Source organism: Neoarius graeffei, chromosome 24 (assembly GCF_027579695.1).
Source record: "Neoarius graeffei isolate fNeoGra1 chromosome 24, fNeoGra1.pri, whole genome shotgun sequence".
Classification (NCBI taxonomy): domain Eukaryota; kingdom Metazoa; phylum Chordata; class Actinopteri; order Siluriformes; family Ariidae; genus Neoarius; species Neoarius graeffei.
Window position 1 is genome coordinate 13,335,185 of NC_083592.1, and position 27,379 is coordinate 13,362,563.

General features: G+C 40.6%; 1 protein-coding gene across 1 annotated transcript in view; it reads right to left on the minus strand.

Annotated features, from left to right (window-relative positions):
- Nucleotides 1-2,121: 2,121 nt before the first annotated feature.
- cemip2 (cell migration inducing hyaluronidase 2) overlaps nt 2,122-27,379 on the minus strand; it is a 103,119-nt gene continuing 77,861 nt past the window's right edge. Inside the window, exons 19-24 of the mRNA XM_060906735.1 lie at nt 24,495-24,677; nt 19,612-19,831; nt 17,603-17,704; nt 17,352-17,497; nt 13,433-13,539; nt 2,122-8,470 (exon numbers count right to left, since the gene is read on the minus strand). Of these exons, the coding sequence (XP_060762718.1) occupies nt 8,283-8,470; nt 13,433-13,539; nt 17,352-17,497; nt 17,603-17,704; nt 19,612-19,831; nt 24,495-24,677 (946 nt within the window). The 3' untranslated portion in view covers nt 2,122-8,282. The remainder of the gene's footprint in view (nt 8,471-13,432; nt 13,540-17,351; nt 17,498-17,602; nt 17,705-19,611; nt 19,832-24,494; nt 24,678-27,379) is intronic.

A 27,379-nucleotide genomic window follows, 5' to 3' on the forward strand; every position in this document is an offset into this window, starting at 1 on the left:
CATTTTCTGTTTCTCATGTGGCCCCATGGAAAAAATAATTGCCCACCCCTGCTGTATGGTGTATCTTTTAACCCTAAAAAAAAAAAAGCATAGAAAAGTTGGCCATGTTTAACTCTGAACGCAAAATCTTTTATGAGGAAAGAAGAGTCAGTAACGGAATTGCATCAGGAAAAACTGAACTTTCATTTCTTAAAAGTGAAACCAAGGTTGCTCTGAAGCGACATTACTCAGGGTGTCCGCGGGGTTTTAAAAAGTATTAAAAAGTGATAAATCAAAAACGCAAAATTTAATGGCCTTAAAAAGTGATAAATTTGGTCAAAAGGTATTATTTTTAAAGAATAGGTATTATTTTTTTCTTTTGGACAATGACTGGTTTCATTTTGATGAAATAGGCAAAATAAAATAAATCCTTTCTTGCTTGTGCCACTACTTCAAAAATGAATGTGTGATATGAACTTGATATTGACGTCATATCAATGCATTGTATTCATTGGTTGATAGAAATCTGAAATCGTCTGCGTGCGCATAGCTAAGTCCAAGTGGAGACGGAAAGCAGTGCTAAGTGAACCAGTATCTCTTCATCGAATTCTAGCGGGTGGCAAAAAGTTTAGAAATGGGGAAATGTAAGTTTTCCCGATCCTGGCTCCGGGATCCAAGCTTTCAAGCTTGGATAAGGCCTGTTGTCGGGAACGACAGGCAGGCATACTGTAAAGTATGCCTCAAAATCATTAATATTAATTGGATGGGGGCTAATGCGCTCAGGTCGCACATGAAGTCGGAGAAACACGTCAGGGGAATGTGCGGTCGTGGGCAGCAACAGTCTATCACCTCGACAGCTAGCACTAGTGCTAGTGCTATACCAACGGCCACACCACCGCAGCTGCACAAGCAGACCAGACCCGTGGACTCGACTCAAGACTTGAAGATTGTGCTGGGAGGCAATGCCACGCTTTGGGCGGAGACTCTGTGGTGCCTTAACACGGCTTCAAAGCACCAGTCTCTGAACTCGAACCAGGGAATAGGGATGTTGGATGACAAAATCTTTCTGATTGATACTTGGTGCAATTCGATGTCGTGGTGGTTGTAAAAAAATCTGAAGGTAGTAAAAAAAGGTATTAAATGGTAGTAAATTGACTCAAAGATTGGTGTATATACCCTGTTACTATAATTGGGATGATTTTTAAATATGGTTTTCAGTCCATTTTGCCTTGGATTCCATACTTTAACAAGATCACTGAGCTCACAAGGCAATCTTAATCATTTTTGGCCTCTACTGAAGAATTGCCTATTTAATATATGAGGATACGACGGTTGCATGAAGGTATGAAGTTTTTCTTTGAGTGGTGAACGTTATTTCATGAGTAAGCGAAGCAAATGAGTAAAAATATTTTCAGTACAAGAACATTAACATGTCTTTACACAACTGTGTAATGTTCTTTATATGGACACATCCCCACACAAAAAAAAAAAAATACACAAGGTAAAAGAATTTTAATTTTGAACCAGTTCACTATTCTGTCAGTGGGGAAAACACAGTGAAATATCAGGAAACGTCACACGAAATGCATCGCAGATCTGAATGAAAAACGCGAGGCTTTCAACACGTGAAGATAAACTTCATATCTTCAAGGCAACGTGTGATTTTTCTTATTATATTAACACATTCATGAACAAAAAGTACCCAAATTTATCAAAACAATTAATCACAAGTGACAGAGAGATTTGCGTCCCGGTTTTGGTTCTCCATGTTCCGGATGGAGCTCGGATGAAAAATACGAGCGTGTTTTACTGGGAAATACACCTCACGTCCATATACTGTTAGCCCCATGTGTGTGATCACAGGGAGCTCTACCTGCTTTACATCAGTCACACACATTTTAATAAATTAGTAAAACTGAAATTATACTAAAAATGTTTTTCCCCCAACATTGAACTTGAAACTGTCTTTGGCTTAATTTTGACTTTTTTTTTTTTTTTTTTTAAATTGAACACAAACAGTTCATGTCAATCCCAATGACAGTCTGAGTGGCCTCTCAACGTTAACACAAAAAAATGTATCATGATTGAACTCTGAAGCGTATTAAACTGTTGGATCAAATGATGTGCACAGTATTTCCAAAGGACATACAAAACGCAATGTATTTATTTACTACTGGATCTAATGAATAGGGTTTTTTTTCTGTCTGTATTTAAGGAAAGTCAGATACATTGTGCGATAAACAGTGTAATACAACATTCACAAAAATGACACCTGTATAAATGTTTTATCAAAAAATTCAGCACAAAAGCAATATTATAGAAAACAAACTTGGCAATTAAACGTATAAAATATGCTTAAAAAAATCAAACATGTTGCAGGCTTCTTTAAACCACTGAAAAACACCAACACCTTATTATAACAACTTCGAAAATACAATCAGATCAACAATACAGTGGTTAACAAACAGGCAGTTTCCCTTAAACAGACAATTTGGCATTTAACTTATTATAAAAGGAACACTGAAAACAGAAGAGTGATGTGCTGTTCTGTTCTGTTCTTCGGCACTGTAACGGTATGTTTATTGTAGGCACGATGTGAAAATCTGGGTTGGACAAAGTCCTAGAAGTCACGTTCCAGCAGAGTGAAAAATATTGAAAATGCTCTGAAAATCAGTTACACAATACAGTGTTGTACACCACTGCTGTTGAATCCTCACACCTGATTGGTCAGAAGGTGTTAAGACACTGAACAAAGTAGGCACTTGTGTTTGTGTTTGTTTTTGGCTAGGGTAAGGTTTCCTGTATGAAGATGTTTATTTAAGAGTGAAACAGTCTCCAGTGCCAGCACGGAGGTAAAGCTGTGACTAAGGCTACGTTCACACTGCAGGCTGAAGTGACTCAAATCCGATCTTTTCGCCCATATGTGACCTGTATCCGATCTTTTATTGACAATATGAACGACACAGATCCGATTTTTTCAAATCCGACCCGGGCCGTTTGGATATGTGGTGCTAATTCCGATTCCTATCCGATCTTTTCATATGCGACTTCAGTCTGAACCGCCAGGTCGCATTCATCCGACTTACACGTCATCAACAAGCCACAAACGTCACTATTCTGCGCTGAAGTAGGCGCCGGGTCTCTCAAAAAAAGTTACAACATCATGGCGCAGATAGAGGGGGGGACGGGGGGGATTCGTCCCACCCAGATTTCAATTCACCTCGTTCGGTCCCCCCCACTTATAGGGAGGAAAAAACGTCTATGCTGTCTTTCTTTGCATAAGGCAAACCTCACGGAAAAATCAAAAGACTAATTACCATTCGGTTTATTGAGGTGCACGGCAGTGCATACATAGTCGCAACAACTCACATAAAACAAAACAAAGACTGATATTCGGTTGGTTGAGCTGCGCAGACTGCACAGGTTGCGAGCTCGAGCTTGGTTGCTATGGTAACCCACAAGAAGTTTGACAGGCATATCGGGGTTGGGGTTGGTTTGCTGGCAGCTTTGTCCCCCCCAGTTCAAAAAACGTATCTGCGCCCCTGCGCATGACATCAATGCGAGGGACGCTTCGGGCTGTGAAGGTTCTGAATCTTCTCAATGGAAGGACGCAGAGGTTAGGGAGCTGATTTCCATTTGGGGGGATGCAGCTATTCAAGCTAGATTGGATGGGTCATACCGCAACCGGGCGGTTTTACTTCCGTAAACACTGGCCATGCTCACTGCGTGTGACGTCGTCGTATCCTGCAGTGCGCATGCGGAACACTTTTAGGTCGCTTTTCGTTCATACTGAGGATCACATACAAGTCGCATGCATTTGTTAATGTGAACGACCTCACAAAAAAATCGGATTTCACAAAAAAATCAGAATTGAGCATTAAGCCTTGCAGTGTGAACGTAGCGAATGTTTGCACTTTCTCAGTAACACGACAAGGTGTGTGTGTGACAACTTCAGTTGAGAGAGGTTGGCGAGGAAACCGCTGTTTGTATCTGGTATAATGCAAGTGATAACAGGAACTAACTTGTTGCGCAGCCACTCAACCTTGGCAAATCGCTGTGGTTTCAGAGGAATAAAACACCACCATTTTATTTTTTACATATCCTATGGAGACGGTTATTAGAATAGCTTCTTTTTGGCTCTTGACATAAAGTCCTCAACTTGGCACAAATGTAAAATCAGCAAGTCCCCTTTATACTAGATGAGAATTATATATAATTTGAAATGAAAACCTTTGGCACTGATCAGGAGATGAATTTTAATACATCAGTACATGCCTACTATGAAACGAGGCGTGAAAGTATTTTGAGCAGCAATCCTTTTAACAGTACTGTTGGACAAGAAACTAATAAATAAATGTAGAAAAAAGTTAAAAGATGGCTGAAGAACCGTCAAGTAGAGATACAAGTCATTCCTGTAGGAGGATGGGTTTGTGTGCAGATAGAGGTTCAAGACTAGTGTTTGCCAGAGGATGAGTTGTTCAAATCCATTTGAACAAATACTGTCACTCATCACAAGTGAGCATTACGTTTGCCTTATTTGTTGTGTATTTAGTAACAGCCTGCTACCTAATTAAATTAGCCTTTTAGTAAGACAGCTCTATACAATTCAACGCTGTGCTAAACGAGTCACCAGCACCGTTGGAAGAGAGCCATGTTCATATACGTTTCCGAATCGGACACAGCCGGCTCCTGTTCTCAGAACGTAGCTCTCATGCCAATGATTTGATAAAGATTCAGCAGCTCATAACTCGACACTACGGACTGGCATCTTTAATTAAAATATCATCATGGGGATATAAGACACAGTGGCACTGCCTCCAGTGATGAGATGAACTTTTGAGCATCACATCATCAGCAGTCAGCGTGGGAGTCACTGTTATATCGGACAACTCGATACCGCTGTAATTCAGCGTGTTTTGGAATAATTATTATTAAAATCTGGCGTACGTCAGCTTGGACTTGCGGGAACAGTGCTAGTGATCGCTGCACTAATTAAATACAATCTATAGCTGCATGTTGCAAATAACACTGCCAACTATTCTTTAATACATTCCTCGATCACTTCAATCTCGTGTATGGAAACCAGGCAGTAGCCATTTCACAGAGTGAAAATCAAGGCGCGCTCGCACTCCGTAATGGGAATACGCGCTTTAAATACTAGAAAATGACGACCATTGGAATGCCTGGTAAAAACCTTTTCCATCTTCAAGTGTTTAAACCATTTTCTAAAACAGGTTTAAGGCTCAATTCAACTGAAATGGACCTTAAAGCCAAACAAAACCCAAAAGATAAAAACATCGTTTACTGATCATGCTAAGTGCCCTCGTATGGCCCCTGTATAGTTTAATTAAAAATAAAACTAGCAGTTTATCCATTTTAAAAAAAAGTTTTGATATTGCTCAGAATAGGCTTCCTTGGGTGCGGCCATTCGCGTTGAAATCGGATATCCGTGTGCGACATGGTTTTTGTTTTTTTTATTTTTTTTAGTGGCAACAAAATACACAAATCAACAGACTTCACTTTTTTTTAAAATGTAACTAACTCGGGTAGATAACGCATTGGTACTGACCAACGCTAGTAAATAAACGGCCATTATCGTAACACAAACGTGATTCTTGTTTTTCAAAAAGATTGCTTTTCTCAGTGAATTAAAAACAAACTAAAGCATGTCACACAAAAAAAAAGGGAAAAGTTACTTTTTAAGAGACTGAGTATCCGGCGCAAGAGCATTTATAGACGGTAAATCAGCGGTCCACTGCTTCAGATGGGTTAAAACGGAGCCTAATTTACGCTTGGGGATTAATAAATTATATTTTTAAAAATTGCCAGCTGCTGACGGTTATGGACGAGTTTGAATTATCGCTCACCTTATTGCCTTTCTTTTCCCATGGGAAGTATTCCGCCATGAAGTGGTCTTTATAAACCACCTTGTTCCTGCCAAAATGAAATTTGTCCACAGTGTGACCAGTGCCAATGAAATGCAGCCATTTTGCCACTTGCTCCTTCAAAGTAATATCCTTTTGTAGGATTGGAAATGGCACAAAAAACAAACCACGATTTCCCTTTGTGACGTTCAGACATCTTCAGGGTTGTTTACAACAATTTAGAAGCGATGCGTCCACTAAACCGAGGCGAGTAAGATGCGTCACAATCTCTGATTCGCTCAGTGTGAGATATTTGTACCAGGGCTTTGAACCGGTTCAAGGAACGAAAACGAAAACCGGGAACTTTTTCTATTTCACATGGAACAGAAACGAAACCAGAAACTTTATGTTCCGGAACAGAAACGCTTATTAAAAATAATGGTAACCGGTTAATACCGGTTTTTATTTCGTTCCTCAAAGTTTCTGTAGCCTACAAATAAAAAAGCCATTCTTCTCCTGCGCAAGTTTCTATGACCCGCTGGGGTTCACTTCCTGTGTGATGGTCGCTGACTGAATGGAGAGCGCGGGAAGGTGGACTGCTATCACGTCTCCATGTGATAATAAGTGCATTACTGAGTGTCTGAGCAAAGAAGAGCCTGAACGTTGCAACCTCCCTATTGGCTGTTTGTAAAAATGTATCAGTTGTTGCCCTTCCCACGGGAATCATCGCGGGCTCGAGAGACGAGACCTGACGAGTTAGTTCGTTGGTAGCAGAACAAAATGTCTGGACACAAATCGGGTTTTCAGAAAAGGAAAGAAAATAAACGGAGGGTCGAAAATACAAAAAAGGAGGCAGAAAATGCAAAACGAGTTTTAAGGTAGGACAAATGGTTACTTTTCTGAGGCAGCCCGCCGTGGCTGCCTGCAGGCTTATTTATTATAGCCCATTTAGTTAAAATAGTTAAGATAAAATGTTATAGTTATGTGATGGTTGTCCTGATTTAGACTGGTGTTTTGTTTTTTTTTTGGGGGGGGGGTTTGCGCGATGTTGCACCCGGGTCCAGATTAGGGCAGAACCGGCCCTGGCTACATTTCAGGTGTAGTTTGTTTTATGTATGTATGTACTTGCATAGATGTGTACTTGGTCTTCCAATATGGCGCCTAACAAAATCTCGCGGCGCGGTGACGTCATGCGGTAGCCCTCTATAGGGCCTGACTAGCCTTTGGTAACACACTAAACGAATTATCTTTCATTTTTGGCACTTTTTCTGTTTGTGTAGATGGGAAGACATACTGAGAATCCAAATCGCCAACATTTGAAATAATAATTGTTTTGAATTATTTCTTGTCTTATTTAATGAAGGTTGTAATAGAATTAGCCTACATTTGGCTTAAGCTGGATGAGACAGAGACATAATTTTATAGCCGTTTGTTAAACAGCTGACAGGGAACGTAATTAACCGTTCCGGGAACGAAATTTTTTTGTTCTACCCGGTTCGGGAACGTCTATTTAATGGTGGAACCCAAAACCGGAAACGTTAAAATTCCGTTTCTGTTCGGAACGAACCAATAGGAAAAAAATTCTGGTTCAAAGCCCTGATTTGTACCTCAGAGTACGAGATTGCAGCACCCAGTGATGTTTTGTTTTTTGAAAGAAAAACACTGTACACACTATACAGGTACAAACACTTTGAATTTATTCTATCCACCTTCACTGGATATGAGCAGTCGCGCGCTCTGAGTGGCTACTCTACCACTAGGATATTAGCTCATATACTGTGAGTAGAGAAAAATAAAATGGCGGAGCGTGTTGCTGAACCAACTGAGGACAAAATAAAACCCCAAAAATAAAAAATATAGAACAACTTTTTTTTTTTTTGGTCAAGAATTATTCTAGCATTTTTCATAAATTGCTAGTTATTTCGCTGATTTGTTTACATTCTAAGCGGAAATTATTTTTGTCGGATGTTTTTGTATAAAGTTTTTATATTTATCAAATTTGTAAAAAAAAAAAGTTCAGTTTCTCAAAATCCAGTGAATATGGATCGAATGAACAGCATAAGTTTTAATCTCGTCGTACATTGGCTATCAGCTCTCATACGACTCAATTTCGTGGAATAACTTTTAAATATCTTGTATGGATATTATCCGTCAGTATAAAGGAGGAGTTTATTTTTTGGGTTTTGTTTGACTTTTTTTTTTTCCTTCTACTTTTCCCTCCCTTCAGCATTCAAATGTGAACTCATTTTTGCTGTTGGTTGAATTTCCTAAAAAGTGCAACACTCGGTGCCATAGACCAGGGACAAAATACAAACATGCTCTCTCTCACACATACAGACACCCAGTGTACTCTATAAAATACCCCCCAAAGGTGTTTTGTTCGCCATAAATAAATAAAGTTCATAAATTCACATTCAGTCTTTGCCGGTCGTGTTCACATTAACTTCGAGCTTTCCTCAGCAGTTCTAGATCTTTCCGTTGTGGTGGCTGTGTGTGTGGAGTGCATGAATATTCGTCTAGGGAGAGAGGGATACATTTTTCCACAACCTCTTGACCCTCATTCACCAGGAAGGAGACCCACGGTGGAGGCGACGATGCTCCCTGGAAGCCAAAAAACGACAGACTCCCTAACGAGAAAAGAAAACACAGATCTATCAACAGTCCAAAGAACCGTGTTCTAAATGGCACTCGTTTCCCCCTGCGCTAGAGAATTAGCACACCAACACATCCCTTCAGGAGAACCTGTCGTCCTCGTATGAAAACCCCTTCCCCAAGGGTCAATTTTTTTTCTCCTTTAGCACTTGCATCTTTATTGTGCTCACAATATGATGCTTTATTCTCCTTGGATACCATTGTTTTGTGAAGTTTCCACATTTACGTGTCCTGTCTTTCACTGTAAATTGTGTAATTTATTTATTTTTCCCCCCTTTTTGAAATTTGACCGTATACAGTTGTGGTCAAAAGTTTACAAACAATGACGTGAATGTCATGGCAATATTTGGGCTTTCAGTAATTTCCAGGGGCGTGTTTAGCCTATTTTTGGGGGTGCTCAAGCACCCCCAAAAACGAGCTCAGCACCCCCTAGCTCAGCACCCTCAAAAACACTGCTTTTGGACGTAATTTTCAGAAATAAGTGCCCTTGCGCACTGCGCAATGAATGTGTGCGCGGGCGTGTGTGTGTTCTTGAATTCACCTGTTAGGTGATAGTTCTATGAGCAGTAAAATCCCTCTCCTCCTTGCGTCCCCTCTGATTGGGTTGCCTGTCCGCGCGAGTGCTTGCTACGACATGGTGTTTTTTTTAACTGGATTCCACGCCAATGAGGAAGTCGAAGTAGCACCTGAGTATTACTGGCATAGCGAGATGTGAAGGTACGGACTGGAGTTACACTTGTTAAACACAACACAATAATATGCATAATGCAATATTGATGTTCCCTGGTCTATGAACAGAATGATAAAAACGACATTTATCATCCATATCGAGATACTTTTGTGCAGAGCTGTACAAGTGCTACGGTGCTAGACCACCGTGTGTTAGTCAATTTTATTTACTGTAACATAGCGTTTACGTTTGCTTATCATTTATATATTTATATTTATATATTTATCATAAATAACATCATAATAATTAGCAAATTAATCAAAACAGACACTGAAACGTACATGCACGAAGCAAACAATTAAACAAATGACTATCAAAAGAACACTACCAAAATATAACAAATATAACAAAATATAAACTAATGTAAACTAATGTAAAATCATAATAATACACACTATTATTACACAATACACAATAACACATTAATTAACAATTACCACTGTTCAAAATGAATAGCTCCAACATTACAAATGCAGTAGTAGGTCTTGTTTAGTTAAAAATATAACGTAAATATTTGTGTCAGTGGTTGTAAATGTGTAGATATCATAGTTTATTGGGTCAGCTTCTGTTAAAACATTGCATAAGTCTAGTCTTCTTGTCTAGTTAAGTCTAGTCTAAATGCGGAATAAATGTGGAAACACTGTCGTTCAAGCCAGGTGCCTCTGTCAGCTCTGGGGGCTAAGCACCCCCAAAGATCAGATGCTAGAATCGCCCCTGGTAATTTCTTTGAACTGTTCGTTTTCTGTGGCAGAACGTACAGCATACAGCTTTAAAAAAAAATATTGGTGCACAAGTTTTAATTTTCTTTGGGTTTTCTGAAATCAAACATAGGGTCAAAAATATACATACAGCACACCTAATATTTGGGTAAAATGTCTCTTCGCAAGATTCACCTTGACCAGACATTTTTGTTTACCATGAACAAGTTTCTGGTTGGATATTTCACAACTCTTCATGGTAGAATTCGTAGAGTTCAATTAATTTTTTTTCTTCTTCTTGGCATGGACTCGACTTATAAGCACGGGCCATATATTTTCAACAGGGTTGAAGTCAGGACTTGTTTTAAGCTTAATGTTAGCCTGCTTTATCCTCCACAACCAGCTCTGATGCGTGTTTGGGTTCATTGTCCTGTTGTAAGTCCCAAGTCATGTTCAAGTTTCTGATGGTTTATGCTGAAGAATTCTGAGGTCGTCCTCCTTCTTCATTATTCCATCCACTTTGTGCAATGAACCAGTTCCACTGGCAGCAAAACAGCCCCAGAGCATGATGATCCTACCGCCACCACCAGCTGGTACAGTGTCCCTCTGGACATGGTGATCATTGTAGCCAAACAACTCAATCTTTGTCTCATCTGACCATACAGCTTTCCTCCAGAAGGCTTTTTCTTTGTTCGTGTGGTCAGCCTGAAGGTGTCAATTTTGGAGCAGGGGGTTATTTCTTGGACAGCAGCCTCTTAGTCCATGGTGGTCTGAACTGTAGACAGTGATCCATCAGCTTCCAGTTCATACCAGGGCTGTGCCATAATGGTTCCCAAGTTGTTCCTGGCCATCCAAACCAATTTCCTTTCAGCTTAGGGTGACAGTTTGGGTTTTCTTGAAACAAAGTGACTACACTTCACAATGACTTGGATACAGTTATTTGAACTGATCTTGGAATTTGCAGTTGTTCAGAATGTCTCTTGGAGCCATTTCTAGAGTTGTGTATATCTGCGATCCTCTTTCTCAGATCTGCACTGCGCTGTGCTCCTTGGACTTTCCAATTTTACTGTGTGTTGGCCAATCCAGTGAGTGCTGTAAACAAACCCTTTTTATGAAGGCACAGAGAAGCAACCAGCTGTAGTCAATCATGATCACTAACAGGACGTTAAAAGACCTCGGCCTTGGCAAGATAAGAGACATTTTGGAAGTTTCAGCACCTCTGAATTAATAATCTAAGTGAGTGTATGTACATTTTGGACCCTGTGTTGATTTCAGAAAACCCCAATGAAAATTAAAACTTGTGCACCAAATTTTAGTGTTTAATAAAAAAAAAAAAAAACATTTAAAAAAGGATGCTGTACAAATCATTCTGCCACAGAAAAGAACAGTTCAAAGAAATTACTGAAAGCCCAAATAGTGCCATGACATTTCATATCCCTGTATGTAAACTTCTGACCACAACTGTAAATCCTCTAGCATTTTGCTAAGGAGTATCTACAACTTTAGCAGCACCTCTCTGTACTTGATACTGGCTATGAAGGTACCTGCAGCACATACAGCTACCGCTAGCAATGCTTATATACAGTGGGGCAAAAAAGTATTTAGTCACCAATTGTGCAAGTTCTCCCACTTAAAAAGATGAGAGAGGCCTGTAATTTTCATCATAGGTACACTTCAACTATGAGAGACAGAATGAGAAAAAAAAAAATCCAGAAAATCACATTGTCTGATTTTTAAAGAATTTATTTGCAAATTATGGTGGAAAATAAGTATTTGGTCAATAACAAAAGTTCATCTCAATACTTTTATATACCCTTTGTTGGCAATGACAGAGGTCAAACGTTTTCTGTAAGTCTTCACAAGGTTTTCACACACTGTTGCTGGTATTTTGTCCCATTCCTCCATGCAGATCTCCTCTAGAGCAGTGATGTTTTGGGGCTGTCGCTGGGCAACACGGACTTTCAATTCCCTCCAAAGATTTTCTATGGGGTTGAGATCTGGAGACTGGCTAGGCCACTCCAGGACTTTGAAATGCTTCTTACGAAGCCACTCCTTCGTTGCCCGGGCGGTGTGTTTGGGATCATTGTCATGCTGAAAGACCCAGCCACGTTTCATCTTCAATGCCCTTGCTGATGGAAGGAGGTTTTCACTCAAAATCTCACGATACATGGCCCCATTCATTCTTTCCTTTACACGGATCAGTCGTCCTGGTCCCTTTGCAGAAAAACAGCCCCAAAGCGTGATGTTTCCACCCCCATGCTTCACAGTAGGTATGGTGTTCTTTGGATGCAACTCAGCATTCTTTCTCCTCCAAACACGACAAGTTGAGTTTTTACCAAAAAGTTCTATTTTGGTTTCATCTGACCATATGACATTCTCCCAATCCTCTTCTGGATCATCCAAATGCTCTCTAGCAAACTTCAGACGGGCCTGGACATGTACTGGCTTAAGCAGGGGGACACGTCTGGTACTGCAGGATTTGAGTCCCTGGCGGCGTAGTGTGTTACTGATGGTAGCCTTTGTTACTTTGGTCCCAGCTCTCTGCAGGTCATTCACTAGGTCCCTCCGTGTGGTTCTGGGATTTTTGCTCACCGTTCTTGTGATCATTTTGACCCCACGGGGTGAGATCTTGCGTGGAGCCCCAGATCGAGGGAGATTATCAGTGGCCTTGTATGTCTTCCATTTTCTAATAATTGCTCCCACAGTTGATTTCTTCACACCAAGCTGCTTACCTATTGCAGATTCAGTCTTCCCAGCCTGGTGCAGGTCTACAATTTTGTTTCTGGTGTCCTTTGACAGCTCTTTGGTCTTGGCCATAGTGGAGTTTGGAGTGTGACTGTTTGAGGTTGTGGACAGGTGTCTTTTATACTGATAACGAGTTCAAACAGGTGCCATTAATACAGGTAACGAGTGGAGGACAGAGGAGCCTCTTAAAGAAGTTGTTACAGGTCTGTGAGAGCCAGAAATCTTGCTTGTTTGTAGGTGACCAAATACTTATTTTACCGAGGAATTTACCAATTCATTCATTAAAAATCCTACAAATGTGATTTCCTGGATTCTTTCCCCCCATTCTGTCTCTCATAGTTGAAGTGTACCTATGATGAAAATTACAGGCCTCTCTCATCTTTTTAAATGGGAGAACTTGCACAATTGGTGGCTGACTAAATACTTTTTTTGCCCCACTGTAAATAATTCAGGGCTTCAGTTTAGCCAGTCTCAACGCCAATAATGACACCTTTGTGACTCAGTGATAGAGATCTACAAACTGCAAACACTAGCAGTAAGATGTGGGGGGAAAAGCCCAGAGCCTCGTTTTTATGACTTCCTGTTTGCCGACATCATTTTTCAATATTAAGTAAGAGCTGGTACTGGTTAGTGGTGCTGTCCAAACTACTCTGTTCACGAGGTGACCCACACACCTCATACAGAGCAGTGCATTATGGGTCGCTTATACATCATAGAGGACATTTTCGTCTGAATAAGCGCCACATGTTCATACAACAACAAACCTTTCTCCTGCAGGTCTGCCACTTTAGCTGCTCCCAGAGGGACCAGATACTGTGCAACACCAGCAAATCCATCAGGTTGTCCTCTTGAGGCCAGCAGGACAATCGACCTGGGTGAGATTTGTTTAAAAACATTTATCACAATCATGTTTACTAATGCTGTTGAATATAACTTTCATTTTAATTCAATTTGACGCATCCATAGATTCATGAAAAAGTGGCAGAGCTCTAATAAAAATAAACGAGGTTGCAGGAGGCCAATGTGGATCAGAGGAAGATGATGCATGTTATTCTCAGCGGAATTAGTTACGATTATCAGCAGCGTCTCCAAGAGAAGGTCTGCCAACATGAGTCATCCAAGTTGTTTTTAAACCTCATCCTGTCTCGACACCTCACTCACTGGTAGTTTACCCCACACAAGAGCCCTAACTTTGTAGGTTTCAATCAAATGGAGGATCAATACGGAGAGAGAGAGTGGAGCACAAAGTAGCTGGAGACTTAAAGAAGAACTCAGTGACCAAGGTATCTTCTGGATAAATGTTAAAGTAGGCATATCAGACGCGCGCTGGCTGTGCTGTAGACGCTCATTTAAGTTTCCAAACCTGTTAATGCTTAACTCTTGAATATTTTCTATCATTAAAAAGCTTACAATCTCTGCTTTCCAAGTAAATTTATCTGGTTAAGATCTGTTCAGTACTTTGGGAGTCGGTACAACAGAGTTAAAAACTCCCTGCTCTCGTGACGTCGGGAAACTGCTCAGGCCCTCTCTCTCTCTTCGGATCGGTTTCTGACTGAATTACTTGTGAATATCAAAATCAGATGAAAACTTTTATAGGGATGTTCTCTCACGCTCACGGTTTCTGATGGAGTATTCAGCAAAATTTTCTGTCTGCTAGTTTTGATGTTATGACTCACGGGAGACTTTGAAGTGAGTTTTCATAGCTTTACCTACTTATTTTTTCAAATCAAACTGAACTATTTTAGAATATAATTGTAGTTGTTCTGATGAGAGAAATTGAGATCTTACTGGTCGGAATGAAATAAAAAAAAAAAAACCGGAAGTCAGAAACCTGAGTGTCAATTTCAGTTCGGTTAACTGGAATTGTTTATTGGATGTGGATCTCAGTTTCGAGGTTCGCCTTGAAAGCCATGAATATTATCATTTATATTCTTTCATATAAACACTAGTAGGCCCTACTTTTGAGAAATACAAAGGCCTACAGAGCACAAAGAGGGGATTAGAAATAATCTTTATTTTGATAGAGAATGGTAGCTGTGAATGACATTCAATGCTTATTTATGCATCACAAGGGAGGAGAAATCAGAGTCACGATCAGCTTTATATTGCACAAATAAAGCCATTTGGTGAAACTTTGAAGGAGAATGTACCGATTTAGGTTTTTACCTAATTAGCCCAATTTGTTTTTACTAATTGTTCAAACTTTGTACAACCCCGATTCCAAAAAAGTTGGGACAAAGTACAAATTGTAAATAAAAACAGAATGCAATAATTTACAAATCTCAAAAACTGATATTGTATTTACAATAGAACATAGACAACATATCAAATGTCGAAAGTGAGACATTTTGAAATGTCATGCCAAATATTGGCTCATTTGAAATTTCATGACAGCAACACATCTCAAAAAAGTTGGGACAGGGGCAATAAGAGGCTGGAAAAGTTAAAGGTACAAAAAAGGAACAGCTGGAGGACCAAATTTCAACTCATTAGGTCAATTGGCAATAGGTCATTAACATGACTGGGTATAAAAAGAGCATCTTGGAGTGGCAGCGGCTCTCAGAAGTAAAGATGGGAAGAGGATCACCAATCCCCCTAATTCTGCGCCGACAAATAGTGGAGCAATATCAGAAAGGAGTTCGACAGTGTAAAATTGCAAAGAGTTTGAACATATCATCATCTACAGTGCATAATATCATCAAAAGATTCAGAGAATCTGGAAGAATCTCTGTGCGTAAGGGTCAAGGCCGGAAAACCATACTGGGTGCCTGTGATCTTCGGGCCCTTAGACGGCACTGCATCACATACAGGCATGCTTCTGTATTGGAAATCACAAAATGGGCTCAGGAATATTTCCAGAGAACATTATCTGTGAACACAATTCACCGTGCCATCCGCCGTTGCCAGCTAAAACTCTATAGTTCAAAGAAGAAGCCGTATCTAAACACGATCCAGAAGCGCAGGCGTCTTCTCTGGGCCAAGGCTCATTTAAAATGGACTGTGGCAAAGTGGAAAACTGTTCTGTGGTCAGACGAATCAAAATTTGAAGTTCTTTATGGAAATCAGGGACGCCGTGTCATTCGGACTAAAGAGGAGAAGGACGACCCAAGTTGTTATCGGCGCTCAGTTCAGAAGCCTGCATCTCTGATGGTATGGGGTTGCATTAGTGCGTGTGGCATGGGCAGCTTACACATCTGGAAAGACACCATCAATGCTGAAAGGTATATCCAGGTTCTAGAGCAACATATGCTCCCATCCAGACGGCGTCTCTTTCAGGGAAGACCTTGCATTTTCCAACATGACAATGCCAAACCACATACTGCATCAATTACAGCATCATGGCTGTGTAGAAGAAGGGTCCGAGTACTGAACTGGCCAGCCTGCAGTCCAGATCTTTCAGCCATAGAAAACATTTGGCGCATCATAAAACGGAAGATACGACAAAAAAGACCTAAGACAGTTGAGCAACTAGAATCCTACATTAGACAAGAATGGGTTAACATTCCTATCCCTAAACTTGAGCAACTTGTCTCCTCAGTCCCCAGACGTTTACAGACTGTTGTAAAGAGAAAAGGGGATGTCTCACAGTGGGAAACATGGCCTTGTCCCAACTTTTTTGAGATGTGTTGTTGTCATGAAATTTAAAAATCACCTAATTTTTCTCTTTAAATGATGCATTTTCTCAGTTTAAACATTTGATATGTCATCTATGTTCTATTCTGAATAAAATATGGAATTTTGAAACTTCCACATCATTGCATTCCATTTTTATTTACAATTTGTACTTTGTCCCAACTTTTTTGGAATCGGGGTTGTATTCAGTATACAACCATCTGTGTGCCTGCCAATTTCCCTTTTTTTGTGTGTGTGGGGGTGTTTAAGGAAAAAAAACATTTGATCTCATTGGTTAATGAGGCCCGTGTGATCCTCATACAGAATATTACGGCGGTTTTCTAAAAATTAAGCTGTTTTTTCAATCTTTGATTTGTAATACCTCAATTCTGTAAAAAGTATGTTGTTCTGCATTGAATGAAAGCAGTTTCAAGCAATTTGAATTTTCACCTGATATGCGTGTTAAAGACCTATAAACAGCTTTCATGTCATTTCCATTCCTTAATCTAAAAATCAGTCTTTTTAATAATATAAAACACTTTTTGGAGGACACTGACTATTTTAGGATTGAATTGTTTTTTTTTGCAAAAGCTCGTCATTGATTATTTTTTGTTTTAAAGACAAATGAGAGCAAAGCTTTTAAACACTAAGGGTTTCAAGGGCAGTGGATTTGAACCTGTGACTAAATCGGCGGGAAAAAAAAAAAAAGTGCCTCGTCACACATTTGTTTTTCCCCTCTTTGTTCGCAGTTTCTACCTGTTTAGGAGAACCATGAACACTGCTCTACACACTGTTCTATACTATACTGATCAAAACAGGTTTATATTGTTTAAAATAAACACCTTTTCTCCTTGATAATGGTTTTGCAAACTCCCAGCTGTTCTCTCAATAAGCTTCATGAGGTGATCACCTGCGTGCTTTTTCAATAGTCCTGCATGACAGTGTGGTAATTTTCTCTTCTACTAGAACATTGTTGAAGCACTGTGAGAGACTCCAGAAATCTGTGGTTCGAGTCCATGTCTGTGGTCAGGATGGAGCCGGTCTTTGTTTTCAGCATTTTGTTCCTCTTACCTTGTCGGAATCCCAGTTCTGAAGTACTGCTCCATTTTGGAGTCCTGCTTCAGGAAAAACAGATTCTTGATGACTCTGCCAGTGCAGGCGTCTACGGTGACGATAAGGAAGCCAGTTTTATTGAGGCTGAATTGTTTGGTGTTTACCTTAAAAAAAAAAAAAAAAACCCAAGTGTTAATCACCACATTAGTGCTTCAGCTTGATAGTTTAGTTTTGCTGTATGCACTACAGGTGAAACCGTTGTTACTCACAGTGATGAAGGCTTGTGTGTCATTGTTCTGCTCGTCAGCGACACTGAGGGATTTGATCTGTGTTTGGAGATAACGGTTCCAAGGGTCACTGCTGAAGACCAGCTGTGCAAACACACCACAAATGCATTATTAATTATAAATAGTGGATATGAACAGCAGTGGGGATTTAAGACCCTGAACCCTCAGGTTTGTTTCTGCTTCGTTTGTATGCCTTTTTTTTTTTTTTTTTTAAAGACAGACAAACTAAGTAAAAGAATAAACTAGAAGTCATGCTGTTATAGGAAAATAAATCAACAACAGGGTGGCGTGATGCAGCTTGAAATAAAGCACAATTATTGCTACCAGCTGGAAGTTGATCATTTTCATATAACAGCATACCCTAAAGTGTCATTCCTTTTATGTTAACATTCATATTTATTGTCGCATGTAATATTGGGGCACAAAGGCAGTACCAGAGTTTTCTTTTGCTAAGAGGTTTTTTTTTTTCTTCGTGTGTTTGTGTAGTTTGATGTTTGTTTGTGTGTTTTGTCCGTCGGTTGTGGTGTAGCTCCGAACCCAGTTTTGGGCGTTGGTCCCTTCCAGGCCTTGGTTCGCCGTGGGCGATGCCTGCGCTCCCAGCTATGGACTGCAGTGAGCTCGTTGCTCATTTAACATTCGTGGTTGTCCAGTACTCTGTGCTTTAATGCTTGGCGTGACGTTCCGAGTGATGTTGCTCGGTGGCGTCGCGGCAGCTGTGCGGGCGGTTTGGGACTCCCCAGCGCTCTGCGTGGCGGAGCTTTTGTGCTCGCTTTGTGGATCCACGGCGTGGTGTTCGGGCGATGTGGCTGGCGGCGTCGCGGCGGCTATGCTGGAGATGTGGGACTTGTTTTCGTGCGCCTTTTGGTGGGACTGTGGCTGCTACACTACGGGAATTACATCCTGACCCCTACTTGGTGGACTTTTTACTTATTATTTATTCATTTATTTTTTCCTTTTTTTTCCTCCTTTTTTTTTTGTTTTGTCTATAATTGTAAAGCGTCCTTGGGTTTCTTGAAAGGCGCTATATAAATTCAACTTATTATTATTAATGCTATGAGGGTGCTCTGAAATTTAGGGCTACTCAATGTGCCGCCATAGTTTAATTACTTCCGCCCAGGAGGTTATGTATTCAGTTGGTTTGTGTAGGCACGATTACGCAAAAAGTACACGCCTGATTTTCATGAAACTTGGTGGAAAAGTGTAGCATGGCCCAAGGAAGAACTCATTATGTTTTGGAACGCAGCTGACTCACTGAAGCTCTCCCAGTGCCTTTATTGAAACACCCCTGACACACAGACAGGATCTGCCGTTTTGTGTTAAACACAAGGCGGAACAGAGCTGTAAGGATCACAAACTCATGCTGTCAGTTACCAGCTGCATTCCGTTCCATAGACTGAATGTTATATGAATGAGCATCGCGTAGAAAGAACTATAAGGAGTCAGAATTTGTGCCTAAACCGCCAGATTCATTAAATTTGCAATTGGCATCAGGGAGAAAAAAAGAGAAAGGAAAAAAAAAAAAATCATGGACTTGCCATTGGATATCTTAATAACACAATGCGTCTGATGATTTGAGTCTCCAAAAGTAGAGGTTTATGGGAAAAAAATCAACACGTGAAAGTAAGGCCAAAGGTTCAATGAATGCTGCACTCATTGACTGAATCAGATCAGCAGTGTTGGCTTTTTTTTTTTTAATTAATGTACAATTTGAAAAATATAGCATTCACATGTTAAAAATAAACCAGAGAAATTCCTTGGGGTGCTCGGACTATCCTAGGGTTAGCTACAGCACCCCCAAGCCCTTCCCTGGCGCCGCTTATGTTGGGGAAGGTCAGCAAAACAAGTTAGTTCATTTCATCAGCTCTGATATAGATAGAAGCTATAAACAGCACCTTGTTTGAGAAATAAGTTTTGACGAAACTTTTTAGTAACTCAGAAAGAAAAAAAAAAATGTAGTAATGCAGCAAGTGAAGTGTATTGAGAATCACTACCTTTGAGGCGCCACATTTGTTGCAGGGCTGTGTGAGGGGCGCAGGCATGGGCACTGATGCTCTGGGCTCCTTGGTGTATTTGGGGTAGGCAGCAGCGGTGCAGTTACACGTTTGTTTGGTGCTGGTGGTGGCGGTGATCTTCACCCGCTCACAGCCGCGGATGGAACAGTAACTGTGGCCGTTACGGGGATGCCGTGCTTGAGCGTACAACCACAACAACCTAAAAAGAAGAGGAAATCATTTCACCGGTCATGGGTTGGCATTATTACAGTGTGTATATATATTTTAAAAAAAAATGAGACCACGATAAATAATTTCAGAACTTTTCCCACCTTTAATGTGACATATAACCTGTACAATTCAACTGAGAAAAAAAAAATACAAATAAGCTGATTGCATAAGTGTGCGCACCCTTAAACTAATACTTTGATGAAGCACCTTTTGATTTAATATTACAGCATTCAGTCTTTTGGGGTTCACATCTGCAATCAATTAAAATGACTGATTAACCCCAAATAAACTTCAGCTGTCCTAGTAGGCGTTTCTTGATATTTACTCAGTTGCGTCCTCCAGCAAAAGCAATGGTTCGCAGAGAGCTTACAAAGCATCAAATTGTTGAAAGGTATCAGTCAGGAGAAGGGGATAAAAACATTTCCACGGCATGAGATATACCATGGAGCACAGTGAAGACTGTCATCAAGAAGTGGAGAAAATACGGGACAACAGTGACGTTACCGAGAACTGGACGTCCCTCCAAAATTGATGAAAAGACAAGACGAAAACCGGTCAGGGAGGCTGCCGAGAGGCCTACAGCAACACTGAAGGAGCTGCAGGAATTTCTGGCAAGTACTGGTTGTGTACTACATGCGACAACAATCTCCCGTATTCTCCATACTGTATGTCTGGACTATGAGGTAGGGCCACAAGACGGAAACCTTTTCTTAGAAAGAAAAACATCCAGGCCTGGCTAAATTTAGTGCAAAAAAAAATAAAAAATCAGCTCTCCCAAAAGCATGTGGGAAAATGTTTTATGGTCTGATGAAACCAAGGCTGAACTTTTTGGCCACAATTCCAAAAGGTATGTTTGGTGCAAGAACCCCATACCCACGGTGAAGCATGGTGGTGGCAGCATCATGTTTTGGGGTTGTTTTTCTTCAGCTGGAACAGGGGCTTTAGTCAAGGTGGAGGGAATTATGAACAGTTCTAAATACCAGTCAGTTTTGGCCCAAAACCTTCAGGTGTCTGCTAGAAAGCTGAAGAGGAATTTCATTTTTCAGCACGACAATGACCCCAAGCATACATCGAAATCAACAAAAGAATGGCTTCACCAGAAGAAAATTAAAGTTTTGGAACGGCCCAGCCAGAGCCCAGACCTAAATCCAATTGAAAATCTGTGGGGTGACCTGAAGAGGGCTGTGCACAAGAGACGTCCTCGCAATCTGACAGATTTGGAGCACTTTTACAAGGAAGATTGGGCAAATATTGCCAAGTCTAGATGTGGCAGGCTGATAGACTCCGACCCAAAAAGACTGAATGCTGTAATTAAATCAAAAAGTGCTTCAACAAAAGTATTAGTTTAAGGGTGTGCACACTTATGCAACCAGCTTATTGTACTTTTTTTTTTTTACGTTTTTTTTTCCCCCTAACAGATGTGTTTGTTTTTCAATTGAATTGTACAGGTTATAGGTCACATTAAAGGTGGGAAAAGTTTTGAAATTATTTATCATGGTCTCTTTTTTTTTTTAAATCAGAAAAACCTGTCATTTTAACGGGGTGTGTAGACATTTTTATATCCACAGGATTTTTTTTCCTATGATGGAAAAAAAAAAAAAAAAAAAAAAAAATCAAAAATAGGCCCACCAGTAGCCTATTTGAAGAGGTGGAACGAATGGTATTTCTACTAACGGGCAAAGGGCAATTCCTCTACACAATCCGTTTTTAAAAATGAGAAAATAAGCAGATACTGTGATTTAAAAAAAAAAACTAATATTGAGTTGGACAGTCATCATGCCGATTAATTTAATACTTAAATAATATTGGCTGGCGTTGAGTGGTATATCAGATATATTCCATGATCTTGAACGAGTCGACGAGAACTAGCTGAATAGAATATATCTGATGGACCACAAAAAAAAGCCAGCCAATATTATTATTAGTAGTATACATACACATTCGTTGGAACAAACCTGGTGGCCGTGTTTGTTTACAAATTGTCACAGTCGCTTGCTAGCGCAGAAATTTTACGTGTAATATGTATCTTATGGTATTTTCAATTCACTGCGGGCGCCGCCAGCAAACCAAGAAATGCTTCTACACGTGCAGCAGAAAACTCTGGTTCTGAATATTCACATCAGCTCCAGCGCGTGATGTCGTGTTGTCTTGACAACCATGCAATATCGTAAACCATATTCAATGCTCATTCTCCATTGGGTAGAGTGATGCAATACACGTAGGAGAAGCAATGTGCTAACAATATTGCATGCTATCAAAACGAATGAAACCCGCTAGAAGGGAAGAGAACACGTTTTTATTCCACATTAAAAGTGTTCTCTATGTACACTTGTGTTCAAAATAATAGCAGTCCAACACGACTAACCAGATCAGTCACTGTTTTTGGTGGAAATTATATTACTACATGGCAAATAATTTACCAGTAGGTGTAGTAGAGTCATAGAAAACCAACAGACCCAACATTCATGATATGCATGCTCCTGAGTCTGTGTAATCGAATAATTAAGTGAAAGGGACGTGTTCAAAATAATAGCAGTGTGGAGTTTAATTAGTGAGCTCATTCATTCTGTGAAAAAAACAGATGTCAGTCAGGTGGCCCTAATTTAAGGATGAAGCCAGCACATGTTGTACATCCATTTCTCTCTGAAAACCTGAGAAACATGGGTCGTTCCAGACATTGTTCAGAAGAACAGCGTGCTTTGATTAAAGCGTTGATTGGAGAGGTAAAACGTATACTGTAAAGAAGTGCAGAAAATGATTGGCTGCTCGGCTAAAATGATCTCCAGTGCTTTAAAATGGACAGCAAAGCCAGAGAGACGTGGAAGAAAACAGAAGACTACCATTCGAATGGATCGAAGAATAGCCAGAATGGCAAAGGCTCAGCCAATGATCAGCTCCAGGGTGATCAAAGACGGTCTGAAGTTACCTGTGAGTACTGTGACAATTAGAAGATGCCCGTGTGAAGTTAATCTATCGGCAAGAAGCTCCCGCAAAGTTCCACTGTTAAAAAAAAGACGTGCTGAAGAGGATACAATTTGCCAAAGAACACATCGACTGGCCTAAAGAGAAATGGAAAAACATTTTGTGGACTGACGAAAGTAAAATTGTTCTTTTTGGGTCCAAGAGCCGCAGACAGTTTTTCAGACGACCCCCAAACACTGAATTCAAGCCACAGTCCACTCTGAAGACAGTGAAGCATGGTGGTGCAAGCATCATGATATGGGGATGTTTCTCTTACTGTGGTGTTGGGCCCATTTATCGCATACCAGGGATCATGGATCAGTTTGCATATATCAAAATACTTGAGGAGGTCATGTTGCCTTATGCTGAAGAGGAAATGCCCTTGAAATGGGTGTTTCAACAAGACAACGACCCCAAACACACCAGTAAGCGAGCAGCATCAGGGTTCAAGACCAACAAAATGAAAGTTATGGAGTGGCCAGCCCAATCCCCGGACCTTAATCTGATAGAAAACTTGTGGGGTGACATCAAAAATGCTGTTTCTGAGGCAAAACCAAGAAATGCAGAGGAATTGTGGAATGTTGTCAAATCATCCTGGGCTGGAATACCTGTTCACAGGTGCCAGAAGTTCTCAGAAACCGTGGTTATACAACTAAATATTAGTTTAGTGATTCACAGGAATACTAAATCCTTAAGATTTTTTCACTTTATACAGTAAATATTTGGAGTTTGTAATGAAAAATGCAGACACTGCTATTTTTTTTGAACAGCCCAATGTTCATTTTTCTTCATTTTCTGTAAAGTAATTAAAATATTGATGCATTTTTCTTCATGTTTTGATGTAGAATATAATGTGCAGTGTTCCTAATGCATGGAAATAAAAACTATTATAAGGATTTTGAGCTTTACTCACGTTTTTAAACACACTGCTATTATTTTGAACACAACTGTATATTATATTATATCCTGGGTAAGCTTTAGCTCACTACTTTAGAGCCCATGTAATGAGGAATGGTGCTGTTGTAATAAGATCGTTGGACGGGTCGAGCGATAGCAGTGTTGTGATTGGTGAGAGTGAATCTTGTGCAAACTTTGAGTTGTTCATCTAGCCATTGGGAATTCAGCAATTACTCAGACTTTGTAGTGCATACTGTGGCCCATAAGAACATTAATATAATTGGAAACCCATCACGCATTTAGGTTCCCTCAGGATTGCGCTTTAAGTAATGGATTAATATGAGCAGTACAAATGTGCTTGTCTTTGTCCTTTGCGTTCGACACTGAAGGTAAAGAGTCTCATTAGATTATTGATGATAAACTGAAAGAAAGCAGCAGGCTGGGTTAAACCTCACACACCGGTTCCTTCAGAGCTCAGCAAAAATCACCTCATCAATCAGATAGAGGGATTATCCTAATGGGATTACTTGTATAACTTAATTGAGATACTTTCACTGTTGCCTCAGCACTAGCTCAATCACAGACAGCGTGAATTTTTTTTTTTTTGTAGAGCGCTGTCTAAAATGTATTCGATGCTACAATCAAGTGGTGTGTTGGGAACTGATGGAACACGTTTTCCTTCCTTCAGCATCTATAGCAATCTGAACTTTCAAACATGGACTCTTTGTAGCGGTGCCTGAGATACTGAACACCTGTGGAGCTGCTACATGATGGCCTGCATTTTAAACTCTTACCCAGTGTCCCGGTCGAAAAAGTACTTCCTGTCCTGTTGGCGCTTTTCCAGTTCAGCCAGAGAGGAGACGGAGCCGTAGTCCTCCATGCCATCGAACACGTTGTTCTGACGGTCGTAAATGTCGGACATCACCTGAAAAACCGTGTCTGCAGGGTAGCAGAGGCCAAACAGCACCCATTCGCCTCTACAACAGCAGATTTTTGGATTATGTTCAGGATAATTTCAAATCACTTCTTAATTTGATTTTCAAGGATTAATTTATTGCATAAACACTACACATGTGCTCTCAAGACATGCTCCCTGGACCCAATAAAATACGATATTGTATTGGTACCTACCTACATTGCATTAACTAGATTAAAAAAAAAAATACAGCAATGCTCTACCAAAGGCTAAAATATTCTCGTTTGGATGTGATGTTTGTATAACTAGATGATGAGTGGGAGAGCAGTGCTCCATCTTCATGACAAATTATTTATTACTCGTATTACACCAGACACGCGGCATGGGTTTGAATATAAATAAACAAACCGCTGACAGGTGACGTGAATAACATTCTCGTTGCAAGAGAATAGTCAGTTCTTGAAGCTGATGTGTTGGAAGCAGGAAAAATGGGCAAGCGTAAGGATCTGAGTGACTTTGACAAGGGCCAAATTGCGACGGCGAGATGACTGGATCTGAGAATCTCCAAAAATGACACATCTTGTGGGCTGTTCCCGGTATGCAGTGGTTAGTACCGAACAAAAATGGTCCAAGGAAGGACAACCGGTAAACCGGCGACCTGGTCATGAGTGTCAAAGGCTCAATGATTCGCATGGGGCACAAAGGCTAGCCCATATGGTCCAATCGGATGGCCGTCACTGTCTACCAGGAGGCCGACTCACTGGTCAGGGTTTCTGCAGGCTTGAACAAGTTCAATTTAAGACTTACACTACCGTTCAAAAGTTTGGGGTCACTTTGAAATGTCCTTATTTTTGAAAGAAAAGCACTGTTCTTTTCAATGAAGCTCACTTTAAACTAATCAGAAATGCACTCTATACATTGCTAATGTGGTAAATGACTATTCTAGCTGCAAATGTCTGGTTTTTGGTGCAATATCTCCATAGGTGTATAGAGGCCCATTTCCAGCAACTCTCACTCCAGTGTTCTAATGGTACAATGTGTTTGCTCATTGCCTCAGAAGGCTAATGGATGATTAGAAAACCCTTGTACAATCATGTTAGCACAGCTGCAAACAGTTGAGCTCTTTAGAGAAGCTATAAAACTGACCTTCCTTTGAGCAGATTGAGTTTCTGGAGCATCACATTTGTGGGGTCGATTAAATGCTCTAAATGGCCAGAAAAATGTCTTGACTATATTTTCTATTCATTTTACAACTTATGGTGGTAAATAAAAGTGTGACTTTTCATGGAAAACACAAAATTGTCTGGGTGACCCCAAACTTTTGAACGGTAGCATATGCCGCACAAAAAAAAAAAAAAAGAAAGAAAATTGGGAGATCTTGAATTACTTTCAAAATAACAAAATTTATCATTATTCACCAATGAACTCATTACATCCCTAGGGTGCGCTCTTGCATTAATGAGGAACTAAGCTGCAGTGGAGCCAAAGACATCCCGCAAATCACTTGAGGATGAGGCATTCGATTCCGTACGGTTTGCGTGTTGTAACGTTACAGTTCGCACGGAGTTAGCCGATACACCAGGGGTCTTCAATCCTATCCGCAAAGGGCCGGTGTAGCTGCAGGCTTTCATTACAGCCAAATTGGAGGCTCACTTGATTGTTGACTGGAGACGAGGGTGAAATGATTAAACAAGTGAAATCAGGTGTAGCTCCTGCTTGGTTGGAATGAAAGCCTGCAGCCACACTGGCCCTTTGTGGATAGGATTGAAGACCCCTGCAATACACCGTCTCGAGATGTGCTTGGACCTGACAACGGTGAACAAAATTGAGTGATGGCATGCGAATGTTGCAGACTTTTATGGGCAGCCTGGTGCTTCTCCGCTTTCGCGTGCGATTCCGGTGCCTTTACACCCAGGGTGCTGAATCTGAGTGTTCTTTTGCACAATGTGCAGTACGCCTCAAACGGATTGTTCGGTACACGTTTTAACCAGTCTACAAAATCATTGCGTTCAAGCCAGCAGTCATTAAACTTGCATTTGCCCATTTTGCTACAAACCGTGACAATCTCCGTCGCTTCTTTTAGGCTCTACTGTCTAAATGCGCGCGCACCATGCTCTGTGCATCACCATGCCAACCGGACTAGACGCCGGATTCCACTGTGTCTCATTTGTAGTTTGCAGCGTAGCCTACTGATACTAAGTAGGCCTAGCCTATATGACTAATTATGAATATCACCAACGCATTTAAAGGACCCATGGCATGGTGGTTTGTTGATGCTTTAAACGGGCTCGTGGAGGTTTCCGGATGTTATATCCGCAGCCTTTCTCGAAATGAACCCTCGGCACGTAGATATAGCCTCCTGGGAGAAAGCCCCATTTCAGCGCTTTTCCCAGTGCGTCGTTTTGCTAATGAGAAGCAGGAGGCAGGGAAGGGGAGAGGGTGGGGGAGGGTCTTATCATTAATATTCATGACATGTAAACGTGTTACCTCTGATTGGCTAACAGCACTGTGACGCTACCTCCAGTGGGTCAGAACAAGCGGATGTGGGTGTCTTACTATGGCGAGAGAGAAGGAACAAACCGCGAAGGGAAAAATACCGCGCGCTGACGTCATTAAGGTGCGACGCGAGGAAATAAAATAAATTCAACAAATGTTTGGGTTTTTACTGAACAAACAAACAAATAAAATGAACGAGTGATTTAAAAAAAAGAATGTGGGTGTCTTTGTAAAAACTGTTTGGATTGGCTATTATAACAGAGCATG